Source organism: Centruroides sculpturatus, unplaced genomic scaffold (genome assembly GCF_000671375.1).
Source record: "Centruroides sculpturatus isolate CEXI.00-Female unplaced genomic scaffold, Cexi_2.0 scaffold85, whole genome shotgun sequence".
Taxonomy (NCBI): domain Eukaryota; kingdom Metazoa; phylum Arthropoda; class Arachnida; order Scorpiones; family Buthidae; genus Centruroides; species Centruroides sculpturatus.
Genome location: NW_019384798.1, coordinates 1,449,599 through 1,463,342, shown reverse-complemented (window position 1 = coordinate 1,463,342; position 13,744 = coordinate 1,449,599). Strand labels below are relative to the sequence as shown.

At 36.5% G+C, this 13,744-nt stretch overlaps 3 protein-coding genes across 7 annotated transcripts in view; 2 read left to right on the top strand and 1 right to left on the bottom strand.

The window, feature by feature from the left end:
- Positions 1-6,551, top strand: part of LOC111629442 (translocating chain-associated membrane protein 1-like) — a 31,216-nt gene extending 24,665 nt beyond the window's left edge. Inside the window, exons 11-12 of one of the 3 annotated variants that reach the window (XR_002757330.1) lie at positions 1,443-1,557; positions 6,091-6,551. Coding sequence is in view for 1 of the 3 variants with exons in the window: in XM_023373341.1 (XP_023229109.1) it covers positions 6,091-6,212 (122 nt within the window). In the remaining 2 variants the exon portion in view is untranslated. The remainder of the gene's footprint in view (positions 1-1,442; positions 1,558-6,090) is intronic. The other 2 variants (XR_002757331.1, XM_023373341.1) reach the window with 2 other exon arrangements.
- Positions 6,552-7,482: 931 nt separating this feature from the next.
- Positions 7,483-9,170, bottom strand: LOC111629443. 3 transcript variants are annotated; one of them, XM_023373344.1, is made up of 3 exons: positions 8,354-9,170; positions 7,888-7,974; positions 7,483-7,820 (listed from the first exon to the last, which is right to left on the bottom strand). In XM_023373344.1, exons 1-3 carry the CDS (start codon positions 9,161-9,163, stop codon positions 7,767-7,769), a joined length of 951 nt encoding a protein of 316 aa, XP_023229112.1. In that variant the 5' UTR covers positions 9,164-9,170; the 3' UTR covers positions 7,483-7,766. The 3 variants fall into 3 exon arrangements, with proteins under 3 accessions (XP_023229112.1, XP_023229110.1, XP_023229113.1); XM_023373342.1 differs by having other exon boundaries at positions 7,483-7,974; XM_023373345.1 differs by lacking the exons at positions 7,483-7,820; positions 7,888-7,974 and adding an exon at positions 8,153-8,291.
- A 3,337-nt stretch (positions 9,171-12,507) lies between these two features.
- Positions 12,508-13,744, top strand: LOC111629469 (pro-resilin-like). The gene is made up of 3 exons (XM_023373387.1): positions 12,508-12,942; positions 13,017-13,121; positions 13,280-13,744. Exons 1-3 carry the CDS (start codon positions 12,934-12,936, stop codon positions 13,742-13,744), a joined length of 579 nt encoding a protein of 192 aa, XP_023229155.1. The 5' UTR covers positions 12,508-12,933.

Below are 13,744 nucleotides of genomic sequence, written 5' to 3'. Positions count from 1 at the left end.
TTCTTCTAACAATGCAATTAATCAATAACTGCTTATTTCCTATGATTTTATTGCATGATTCTTTTGTTTGTTTTTTTTAATGATAGAACACTTCTAAAAAGTAGAATTTCTTTAATTTGTTACAATATAAATCATTACAAAATGACACAGAATGGATACACATGACATTTAGTATCAGAAATAAATGTTAAAACTAGTTTCAATTCAAACAACTCAATTAGTAAACAGATTTTCCCATATGTTTTATTTAAATGAAAAAAGAGTTTTTGATGTATTGTAAATACAAGTAATCAGTTATCTACCAAAATTTTCTAAAATAAATAGAACTTACTTTGACCTTGCAGATGATTTAAACTTTGTATGACTTAAATGTCATATTTGGCCTGTTCTTAAGTGGGCTGCATATACAAAAGAATTCCCATAAGGTTATAATGGTATTTCTACATTTATATACTTAAATATTTAGTCTACTATTCAAATAGGCTATACATAATATAAATTATAAATACACTGGTGTTTGCTTAATTTAATGACATATTTCTCAGAGCATATCCTCATCATTAAACAGCACACACCTATAGTCTTCTCTTGAAGGCTAGGGTTTGAATTTATCACTAACAACCATGCATTTATATCTGTTGATCAACAGATATACACTCTGAAAAGTAAGTTTTAAACCACCTTCAAACTGTGACCTCTCACTGCTTGGATGCCGTGATGACAATGTTAGTTACACATACTATACTTTCATGTATTCACCATATTCATTGAGATATTTATCCTAATGCTGTGAAAGAGAATGCATACTTGGCATATAGAATTCTCAAGTTCTGTTTGCAAAACTAGTAGTGGATTATACTGAGTGCCTTGTAATGTGATAAAAACTTTATCCCAGAGTTTTCAGAGGTTCAAACAGATTATATTTGCTAGCCAACATGTCGCACATTACTAGGACATTGTGAGCTGTATACAGTCTAGAGACTTTGTAACTAATTACTTAGTTTGTATCTCTATGAAACCATCTCCTGAAAGAGGTTTTCATCAGATAGCAAAGCAGCCAATATGGTCTTAACAGTGATTCTACTAACAATATCAAAACTTTCACAACTTTAGGACAAGTAATTCAGTGTATATGGCAAAATATGTGGAAGTTTAATTTGTATCTAACATTGTTCCACCACAATATGATGCATTTTCTTCTATGACACACATCTTACGGGATTATGTTTGAGGCATAAACATCATTTGCAGTAAATGCCAAATTAATTCAGTCAATGTACACATTAAATGAAGAAATATAAATAAAAATTATTATTTTGTACATTTAAACTTTAATAATTTGACAGTGTTTTACATGAGATTTTTGTTAGTTTTAAAAAATATTTATTTGCATCATGTAATTAGAAAAACTGAAACTGATAATTGTAATTTCACTCCTTTAGAAAATTTATAACAAAGAAAAGGTGCAGAGACATCACGGCCTGGTTACATTTTTACCATCAGAAGGTATTAATTGATGTTTCTGTATTTAATGAATGTGCTCAACTTTATTTAAAGGTCAGTAATGCTGCCGACTTGGCACTGCGATAAAATCTGTATACTTTGGCAGAATTTATCGAAATCAAATCTCTAAACTTGTGTGTCCCATTTACAATATCATGCAGGTTCTTCAGAATAAATTCAACAAGATTATATAAAATACAAGAATACAGTCCATAACAAGTTTGTTTCAAGATTATTATATGCAGCCAATTTTCAGATGCATAACTGCAAATTTTATGAAAGGATTGTGAAGGTTTTGCTCCTTATCATGTACATATAATGTAGGATAAGATATGTGTTCATCAGATATTTAAACTCCATAGAATTCATATTTTATTTTATAGCAGAGTTAGATACAGTGTCAACAGGTTGCAGATTTAAGTCAGTTTATAATTCATTAAAGTTTGTCATTGTTCGATTAGCAAATTCTTATGCAACTATCTTAACTTCTAACATTAAATACTCTTGAAACTCTGAAGTAATTTGATTGAAAGTAGAAATTGCAAAGGGTCTGTTGATACTGCTCTCATTGCATAGTCAAATTTGATTGGTAGTGTGACTAAACTCCTTCTTGTAAGTTCAACTTTTGTTGTGCCATAGTTTTGAATTATAAATATTATACTAATTTCTGACACACTCTTCAATTTAAAACATTTGGATTTATTTTCTGTAAGCAAAGACAATTAATTATAGTGTCATTGTGTATCTCTGTTTTCCCTCCACATGTAAGTTCTGTTGAACTGTGGTCCTGTTCTCAAGTTCTCTGTTGAAATTGAGTTGAAGTTTTCTTGCTTTTGTATAGAACCCACTTCTTCTTAATTTGAAAAGTTGTGGACACTACTTGTAATATTTTGTTACTTAATGCCAACAGAACAGAAATGAAACTGTTGTCTTAAGTATTGTAGATTTACTTTACATTAAAAATAAAATTTTGCCCAATTATCAATGTAAAACTTTATTTACAGAATCTTTGCATTGGATTTTTCTCAAATGAATATAAATTTCTTTGTAAAGTTTTCTTTTAAGTTATTATGAAGTTGTTACTTTCTAGTTAAGTACACATTCTTGCAGACATTTCAAGAAAGAAATCAGTTTTTGGATGGATTTCAAAACTCCTTCATGAAGAAATTGTGTGTAATTGCTTTTAACAAATTTAATAACAACAATTTTACTATAACTTTAGTCTGTGAATTAATTATATAAAACTTGAAAAATTTCTTCTCATTTTTGCAAGTTAATAATAAAGATTTGCTTTTGGCAGAATAAAAAGATCAGTTTAGAGATATTGAATTAATGCTGGAATCTAGATCATGTAACCCATAAGTATTAATTTAAAATGCTTTAATTAATTTTATGCTTTAAACATTATTAACATTTTAAAAATAATCTTATATTAGAGTAAATAAGTCAAATAGACCAAAGAAGCAGTCACATTTGAATAAAACCCTGGCATAATTTACACGTGTATGAAATTATAGTTTGGTTGGATCATTTCTTACCTGCCAGTCCATGATCTTTATAGGACAGAATATTGGATTGTGAAGGTTGCTGAATTGGTGATATGTGATATCCAAATGTCAGGACTTATCATATGTGGGATAAAGGAAAGTGAGGCAAATAGCTAGAGTGACAAACAAACCCATTTATTTATACTAAGTCTTACAATCTAGTGTGTCTTGTCTTCTGGGGGCTCTGGACAGTTCAAATAGTTGGCCCCGGGGCAGTCAGTCAATGCTTGATGGTCTGGGAGGTTGTGACGAAGGGTGATAGCCCAAAGTTCAAACTGGATGGTGTCCACTCGTGGAGGCAGGGAAAAGTCTGGACAGTTGACTGTAGTTGTTAGCTGAGGAAAGTCTGGACAGTACTTCTCCAAAACAGTTGTAATTTGAAGGGAAGAAGTCTCTACAATTAACTTCACTAGGGGAAGCAGGGAAAAAGTCTGCCTTTGTCCTCGAGATCCAGGTTTTTAAAAGATTCTCTTCCACAGATCTCTAGCTTTTGATTGGTCGGTTTCCTGTATCCAAGCAGATGACAGACCATTTCGGGCTACCAAAGGTTTAATTCGACACTGTGTTTTAATCTGATCAAGGGAAATTAATTTCACCTTGAAGCTCCTGCTCGTATTTAATTGTTTTGAATTCTTATGAGTCTGACACACGATATCAGCGCTGCATCTCCTTTTAAGGTTATTTAAAAACTTTTTTCTCTCTTGGTTAATAATTTTATTATTTTCCAATTTTATTTAGATGTTTTTTCCAATTTTTACGAGCGATAGAATCAGCCTGATCCCTTGATTTGACACCTTTATGATATTTTTAACGTGTGAGCTTGAATATCGCTTGGGCCTCACGTAATGGTTATCCTTCTTACAAGCACTATTCATTCCCTGAAATGTGCATCTATAATCATATACAAGATCTTTCAAAAAGAACGTTGCCATTTTAAATCACTGAAATTATATTAATTATAACCTGAAAATAATTTAACATATATCAAGACAGAAAAATACTCCAAGCTTTACAAGTTTTCTTGTTACAATCTCTCAATATGTGCACCTCATGTCATACAACACTCATCTAGCTGATTATCAATTTCTTCCCATACTTGCTGCAGCATATCCACCTTGTACAGTACTTCTCCAAAACAGTTGTAATTTGATTCTGCAGCTCCTGTAAATTCATTGTCCTATGGGCAATGGTGCACATAGACACAGTGTCTTTCACATAGTCTTTCCAGAAACCTGGGTGGCCAGCACGTTAATGGGTCATCATTTGGCCTGTGGTGTCCAATTCATTCTCAAAGAAGCACGTGATTTAAAATTTTGCAAATCTCTATGTAAATGAGGCAAATTCCCATCTTGTTCAAAGATGTAGTTATCAGATTCTTGATTCAGTTGAGGAAACAGCCAGTGCAGCGAGTCTGGAAAGATGATTGTTGGCTGAATGCATGTCGAGATGCACATATTGAGAGATTGTAATAAACAGGTACAAAACTTGGAATGTTTTTTTCTTTTAAAATATATTAAATTGTTTTCAGGTAATAATTAACATAAGACAGATTATTTTTGAAGACTTTGTATATATTTCTTTGTAAGTGAGACTCATCACATGTCTTCCTTACTTTTGATGTTGATAAGATTCAATAAATGATGTATACACCTTATAAAATGAATAAAACTAACTAAAATTTAAAATGTTAAGGTGTTAGGAAATTTTGCTTCTAGCCACCAAAGAAATTACCTATTAAGAAGTTAGAATTGGGTGTCTATGATGCTTCACACACATCAAAGTACTTCAAAGCATTTGGAGTATTTGATTCTCAGTAACTCGATTGCATGGTTAACAGTTAATATTTTCTTAAACTTTTGATTCTCGTGCTCTGTCTCTTAGAAGAAACTAATTACACTCCGATTGCCACCAAAGTTAATTTTCTAACAAAACCTTGAAATTAATTCATTTTTCAATAAATTCTGCATGTAAAACCTTATATATACAGATTTCATTGCATAATTGAGTTCTGTGTCTGTATAAATTAACATTGTACTTCTTGCATGTGAAATTATTTAAGAATTTTATGTTTAACTTTTTGGCCTGTTAAACTTTTACTTAATGTAAATGGGAGTTTTTGTATGTTTGCATCTCGTATGAGAAAGGTGTGCATGAAGTTACCTGCGTGATGGCCAAAAGTTACTTAACTGAGGCATGTATGAAACTACCGTGACAAAATATGCCTTTTTTAACAGAATTTTAGGCCATCCTGTATCCGTATAAATAGGCTTAGTCCCTATTTTTTCATTAATGTTTGCTCCTATGTTACCATTAATCATGTTACTGCTGATTCTGACTATTAGATTGCTGCTCCTATTTAAATAAATACTAAATATTATGAATATGCAAGCATTAATGCAAAAATGGAGACCTAAGCTATGGAATTAATTTTACTTATGAAAGGCAGAATTTGCATGGTCTTAAAATATGTGCCACTAATGAAAATGTGTGGTTAAGTCAGGTGTTTGTATTAAGTAAAGGGATGAGAATTCATCAAACCAGTCAGGAGTGAGGTGACAAACAGGAAAATTGAATCTGACAGACAAATCTGCTCAGAATAATTAATTTGTAGGTCAGACAAATTATCATCTAAAACGGTACATCAGTAAGATGATCGTGTTACTTAATTACTTTCCTTTAGAATATTGAAGGGCTGCACACCAATTTGAACTTTTTAAAAATTCTTATTTTATAGATTGCTAGCATTAAACATTTCTTTTTCTATGCTATAATTTGTAATTACTGCATTGTTGTTATGGGCAAGCTTGTAGATAATTTTATGGGACATAATTTGGCTAAAAATGGAAATGCAACTGAAGCGAGAGAGTTCATTCGGTGTCGTAATTCATAAAAATGCATGAGATTTATCTAACGAGGACATCGCAGACACATTTGAAATGTGTAGAATCTATCACTGGTTACAAAACTTAGGATAAGATTAGGAAATTGCAGTCTCGTTACAGCAAACAAGACTAACGTTCCATTTTATCCCATTTTTCAGTGAGGAAAGCGTCGGAAGACGATGTGAACGAACTCCCGGAGGTGGATCAAAACACAAAGAAAGACCTGCGCTCTCGAACCGTGGTGAGTTCAACCGCCAGTCCAAAATCAAAACGAAGTTAACGTCTCCCGGAACCGTTCTCCGGCGAGCTCGGGCGGACGACGAATCTTTTTTTTAACCCCGTACCGGTTTTTACCACTTTGCTTAACTCTGTGTCACGACGCTTTTTAAAAAAATTATATATATATTATAATAATAACAAAAAAATCAAAATAGGTTTGGTTTCCGTTGAGTTTTTATATGTGAAAAAAACTGTACAGTTAACAGACGATGACAGTTTCCAACAAAATTGGAACAGATACTGTTTCGGACAGTAGGAAATTTGTAAATTTGGGATTGAAGTTGATTTTTGTATATTTTTCTACTATATCTTCATAAATAAAGTTGCACATTCCAATTAATTATTGATTAGTATTGTGTAATTTGGTATGTAACATCCGGTTTTTCCATACGCTTGCACCTTTCCGGCATCCTCGTATGACCTGTTACGATAAACGTCATCCAGTCTAATTTAATTTTTTAACCCATGGTGACAGTTGTAACCACTCATGTCTTGCCCATTAATCACTAAAGAATATAGCACCATAGCACACTCATGAAACATTTGGCTCTAGTGTCTAAAATTATACCTGTACATTAACTTACATTTGAATTACACAAATATAAATTAATTTTATCTTAATGTGCAAACGTAGTTTTTTTCACCATCCATTGTTAGAGTACACACTTGAACAGTGGACAGATAGGAAAAATCCATCAGTAACTTAAATTATGGATGGATTTTTTGTCTACGTCTGCTCTGAGCATTTGCCAAGTGTGCAATTACCTTTACAGAGATACAAATTTAATTCATGTTTCACTCATTTAAATTGAAATTTGCATATTCTGTAAAGATTTTAGCAAAAAAGTGCTTTTGAATAATTTAATCCCAATATATGACATAAGTTGCAGTTTAGATAATTAATTACTACCAAAGACAAGGATTGAGCAGTACAGAGGATCCTCTGTAATGCTTAATTGCCTTTAAATCTGTAATTGGACCGTACAGTTATTGCCAACTGTGTACAAAGACCAAATTCGACTTGCATATTATTCTCATAAGTGTTCCAACATACACATACCAAATGGTGGCAATACTGATAAATGTCATCAGTGTGTAGAGTAAATGTAATCTGAATACAGTATCGACACACAGATGTGCTAAACTACTTGCAAGATTTATTCAATTAACTTTTATGATACTTGTATACGAATAATGACACTGCAAAATCTTTTAGATACAACAATGTGTGTAAATTGTAATTTTACCAGGGCTGTGGAGTCGGAGTCGTGGAGTTTTGGTGTTTTAGTCGGAGTCGGATGATAAAGAAAAGTCGGAGTTGGAGTCGGTAGATTTTTACGCGACTCAACAGCCCTGAATTTTACAATCCAAAATATGATTCAAATCTTAGACACCATTACACACTTAGGATTTTGTGTACCTCAAGGAACTCACTTTACTGAGTTTTCTCAAGAAAGTTGAGTAGAAGTAAAGTGAAGTTTACCCCTTGTCTAAGGGGTGTGCGCGTGTTCGTGGTCACTACGTTGCTTTGAGGTCTCAAGAGCATGTGGATGCCTCACGATTGTAGCTGCATGTATAGAATGAAGTAAGTGGTGAAAGTGCTGAGGATCTGTGAACAAACGTTTACATTTTAATAAATGAAATGACAGAAAATGAAATAGATCAGGATTACTCACGCTCAAAATGGACTTTTTACTGAATACAAACAGATCTAAACACGTGTATCCATTGGGTTTTTCCAGTTGATCCATAAAGATCATCGCCTGAAAGACAAAATTCTGTTAATTTCGTGGTCCCATTGGTGGCACTATAACATCTCAAATCCTCGTAATCATCTACATTAACTCATACAGTCAATTAACCCGTTAGTTTCAATTACGTACGCGAGGTGGCGCACATTGGTTTAACAATGAAAATTCGAATCAGTTGCCATTATAAGCAAGTCGTGACGTCGGGTAATTGAGTAAATTCTGTCGGATTAACTTAAATTACTCGAGTGTCTACTTACCTGATTTGTGGTGTGTGGGGGCGGGTCCGCAAATAGGATGGCCCCGTACAAATAGTGGTAGGGTTGTTTAGCCTATAAAATTGCGTTAGGGTTATTTTAAGGTCAGATAAATTAAGTGCGAATCTGGCACTCACCACTGTCGAAGTAGTTGCCAAAGTTAGCATCACGATCATGAACGTTCCGAATATCATGACGATAAATGTGGTCATGATGAGGAAGGAGCAAATATCTGTGGCTAGGAAGAGGTAATGGTAGAGCACCATGCACATGGTGGGGATGAATGAGGCATAGATGACGAATATGTAACACGCTAAGTGTTTATCCGCCATCCTAATCATGGTGGACAGATCAAAATGACGTCGATGGATCGCTTCCAAATTAATCAAATCCAAGTTGGCCCCGAGTGCCTTCACCTCATCGGTTAGTTCTTGCAGCAAGTGCTTCAATCGGCTGGTAATGGCCAAAAAGTACAGAAGAGAGAGCACGTGAATCATCGTATTGTTGATGAATCCGAACGGCATGATTACAGAGGCATAAAGGGCTACCAGCAGGCCCACCTTCCTCCTGAACTCTCCGAAAGAAGTCAGTAAACGTTGGCAAACTGGCCCTACTAGCCCAAAAATCGTAAGGGGGAACCCCGCGAAGAGTATCCAAACTTGCAACCTGCTAATTATGAACTCATTCTTGCAGGTGGAATGCATCTGGTTCCATAGCTTTATGAACGTTACGTCTGCATGGTGCAGATTGTTGTACGTAACCATTAGGGCCCCGTTTAAGAAGTAAATGGTCATCAGGGTCTTGTACATCTCGGCCACGTTTTCATTGCCCGAAGCGACTATGGATATGCCCTCCCTGGTTCCTACCAATTCGGACAGCCAGGGCATAATTCGTAATTTTAAATTAGTCGTTTCTATGACGTAACCCCAGAGTACGAAGGTGAACATCAGTTGTAAGTAGGCACTCCTTCCAGTTTTGGGCTTTTCTACCCTGATCAATTGACTCTTCAGGAACATGTAGTGCCTTAGAAGTATTGGGACCTTGTATAGATATAGCGCCTCGTCCATCTTGAATCAATCAGCCATTAATCGATCGATAGTAGCTTGATCGATCGTGCAATAGATCAATATTTGTCATTAACGTAACGTATTAATGAAGGCCATCAAAGGTCTTCGCAAAAAAAAAGAAAAAAACTAGTTGAAGCTGTAAACAGCGCGAGTTACGTATTCTCTACACGTGCCTGCATTTTGTTAATACAGTAACATTTGATTATCCGCTATCATCACGTATCTAAAGCATTAACGATGCGTAACACGTGAAAATCACGTTACTTGAGTAATTAACGGTTTAAAATGAGTAACTCTTCTGTTAACATAGCAGCAATCGTTACTGTAGAGTAACGATATTTGACGAATGTTACGTATGTCATACAACGCTATTATAGTAACAAAAATTATGTTACAGCTGTAAAACGTAGCAAGAAGCAGTAACATCGTAACTTATTTCTGTTAAGCCGAGAACGTGACAAAATTAAGTACTATTACGGTAACAAATGCCTTTCGGTCTTGTTTTACCCTATATTACCATAACCATTTTGTTACTTTGCATTTACAACTGTAATAACGCTTTTGTTACGCTTCTTGTGTCTTCGTAACAGCTTTTTCTCACTTTTAATTCTTGCTGCAGAATTAATAACTTTTTTGTTACGCCCTGCTTAGTTTTTTCTTTTTGGAGTTTTATTGCTTCCTTTTCACGTGTTGTAGACCCCAATTTAATACTAAAGCAGCCTCACACTTCGAAACATTAAAAAATCATTTAGCGGTTGATGGTATCGCGACACTTAACGCGTAACGAAGAGTAACGATCGATGGTATCGTGGCGCGAGGACGATCGCACGCGACCTCGATGATATTTGCGGAGGAATGTTGTTTATTATTAATTAACCTCCCTCAAACCGCCTATTTATTAATGGCGATTTATCATATCCTTAAAAGGAAGAAGAACCGGTCGATAGGGGAATTTGGAGCGCTCGACGAAGTGGGTCAAATCCATTCTCGACCCTTGTCTTCGAGAAGCGACAACATGACAGATGTTGCCAAGAGGATCTCTGCCCCGCGACGATTACGGATCGACAAACGAACGTCCTGTTTTTTCTTTCACTTTTTGCTACCAACAGATCTTTTTTTTACCCTTTAGAAGTAATTTCTAGGTCGAACTTGTTCCGTAACGCTCTCGACAGCCCACTCGTTACCATAGCCTCACTTTCCACCCTCTCCTACTTCACATTTCTTACTCTCGATTTCCTACGATAGCATTCGAGTATTACGATCACTCGTTTGTTACTTTAAGAGAGTTTTGTTGCTCTAGAATTTTACTGTAACACTTTCGTTACGCTTGACTCGTTAATTCAATAGCAATTTTGTTATTATCACTTAATAACTTTGACACCTCGGTGTTGTTACTATAACATCAATTTGTTATCCTTGATTTGTTACTATAGTAAATTTTACTACTATAGTAACAATTTTCTTTTCTAGAATTGCTACTAAAGCAAACTCTTTTTTCCATTTTGTCACTACAGTTGCGCTTTGTTACCGTGGTAGCGTATGATTAGTATTATTTTCTGTTCGTTACTATAAGAGAGTTTCCTTACCCCAGCATTATCAGTCGCAGTGATTTGTTACTACTGTATATAGCAATTTCTTACTATTATAGTAATAAACTCAATTTATTACTATAATAGCAGCGCGGTTATTCTCTGTTACCGTAAATGAATTTGATTATTCTTTAATTGTTATAAAGTATTTCGCACTATTACATTTGTTACTCGACCCCAGGTGAATCCTAGTTTATACCATCAGAGAAAGAAGGTACGATTAATGAAGAAAGCCAATGCCTCGGTTTCTCGCTACACCTTTGCAATTGTCGCCAAGCGCTCTTAACATGGAAGAAGAATGATGGTGTAACAACATGGCTTCACCTCACGCAGATATATCAATGTCACTGTAATGAACTAAAATCTTTATTTTCCTCGTTCATTTTTATAGATTTATCCTTGCTAACTCTTCTAACTAATTACATTTACATGATTCACGAGTATCGTGCCTCCTAATTTGCATACTTGCGGGCGTCTCGAATTTACATACCATCGAGACGGCGATACAAAAAAAGAGGAATAAATTCTGCTTCGGGGACGTTTTAGCGTTCTCCTTAACGCTTTATTTCCTATTTTAAATTAAATAAGCCAGCAAAAATACATATTACAGTATGCGGCATCACCCCCTTCTTCCCTAAAACATGGGTGGAGCGGGTGTTACCGAAAGAATTTCTACGGTTTTGTGAACCGGTTGAGGGGGATCTGAAGGATTTAATGTCAATTCAATAGAACCCTTTCGGTTGTCTGGCAGGATGTATTACATAACGCGAGCCATAGAAGGGAAGAAACTCGTGTTACTGATTTTAAATACACAATTGCACACCTCGAGGTAACAACGGGTGCGTGTGCCATCGGGCTTGTTTCTATCAAGATTTAAGCAAAGTACATAAAAGAAGTATCTCTCCTAGTGTCGTTGTGTTCTGTGGCACTACAAAAACAAAATGACGCCATTAGTAAAAGTTGTTTTTTTACTTGTTGAATTATTTATAGTTAAATAAAATCGAGATTTCGTCATATTTTTAAGTGTAGAGAGCAATCGGCTGTTAACCGGAAAAAATCGGGTGAAGTGGAAGAGGTGAGGCCCCGTTTCTCGGTCGGAGGCCATCAAAAGGTGATTCTCACGCGCCATTCTTCCTCCCCCTCTAATTGAATTATTTACCGGGCGTAACCCATTACTCGTTCGTGTTCAGATTTCCGTTTTCCTCCTATTTCCACCCAGTCATTAATTAATTAATTAATTAGAATTTAGCGAACTTTTCACCCACGGTTCGTCTCCTTTCAAATATACAATACACGAAAATGTTTCCCTCGTATTAACGCTCGTATTTCGTAAGTTCTAAGATTCCGGGGCCCATAATTATGAATACGTTGTTTATTAAAAGTAGGGTTCTTACTAGCAACCCTTATATCGCTGCATTTAAGGGTGTGAGATACTCCTTACACCTCTCTGTTCCTACTAGCCGTGTCGTATTTAAATTAAAAAATGAAACTGAAATTATGCAAACGTACGCACTTTGCGTAACGTAGAGATATTCCAATCGTAACGTTACGGATGTTACGTTGTTTACATTCTAGTATTGAATGTCAGTTTTATCGTGTTCGTATGCGTAAGCTTTAGTTAAGATTAGCTCGGGTTACATTTTCATTTAGGAGCGGCTTATTGAGGGGGTGAGAATCAAAAAAGTGTCGAACTCAAGGACATTTCTCAGATCACGTTTCAGATCAGATAAAAAAGAGCTTTAAAAAAGACCCCCGGCAAGTCGTAACTTATAACATACGGAGGCGAATTTATAAGTGATGTCAGAGGAAAAGTGGCAACCTAAAAAAGAGAGCGAAAGGGAGAGTGAGTGACAATAGCTTGGAAAAATCTAGAACACGGCTCGGGGCTGGTCCGTCACTCCCGACGGAGGCGGCAACACTCGACCCCTCTCAAAAAATGCCCAGCGGAGCGAAAGTGGTGCGCGTCGAGGACCACCCGAAGTGACAGAAGAGCTTCCGGCCCGATTCGACATTGTATATAAAGGCACGAATCCTTTCTAGCGCAGTTGGCATTCAGACACGATGATCAGGGTAAGTGTCCCGCCAAGGCCCCGCTCTCCCTTAACTTTTTCCTCTATTCAACTAACAGATTTTGTCCTTTGCAGTTGGCATTACTTCTTCTTTTGGTAGCGGTGGTTCGAGCCGGACGGCTTTCCGGCCAGCCCTACTTTCAATTGGTACCTCTGCACTTCGACCAGTCGAAAACTTCGGTAAGTATACTTTTCATCTATTACATCTTCCCCAATTTATCTGTTAACACGTCTTGAAAATTTCTTTAGGCCAGCAACGTGTAGCGCAAGAGTGACCACATAATAATAGATTCCGCGCTACGTACTGGGTACTAATTCTTGGTTTTCTGTATTCTCAGGGAACATCCGGCGGACAACCCTTAGCCCATCAACCTCCCGCTCACAGCCCGTACAGCTCAAAAGAGGAAAAAGAAGAGTTCGCCCCGTTCGAGTTCAGCTACACCGCAAAAGACGAGAACGGCTCCACCAGCAGTCGAGAGGAGAGCGCCGACGGAAAAGGGACAGTGACGGGCAAATATTCGATTTTAGTAGAGGGCCTGGAAAGGATCGTGGAGTACGTTGCCGACAAAGGGGGCTTCAGGGCCACCATCAAGACCAACGAACCGGGCACCAAGAGCGATAGCCCCGCCGACATCTCTTTGTATTCCTCGGCTCCGGAATACACTCCACCCGAAACGAAGAGCCGACCCGATCACTACCAACCGGGCCCGTCCCCCAAGCTGCCCGACGAGGGAAAGAAATCGGCACACGGTCACTCCAAATTCATTTTGGTACCTCTCTCCGGTCATAAACCGTGGGCATAG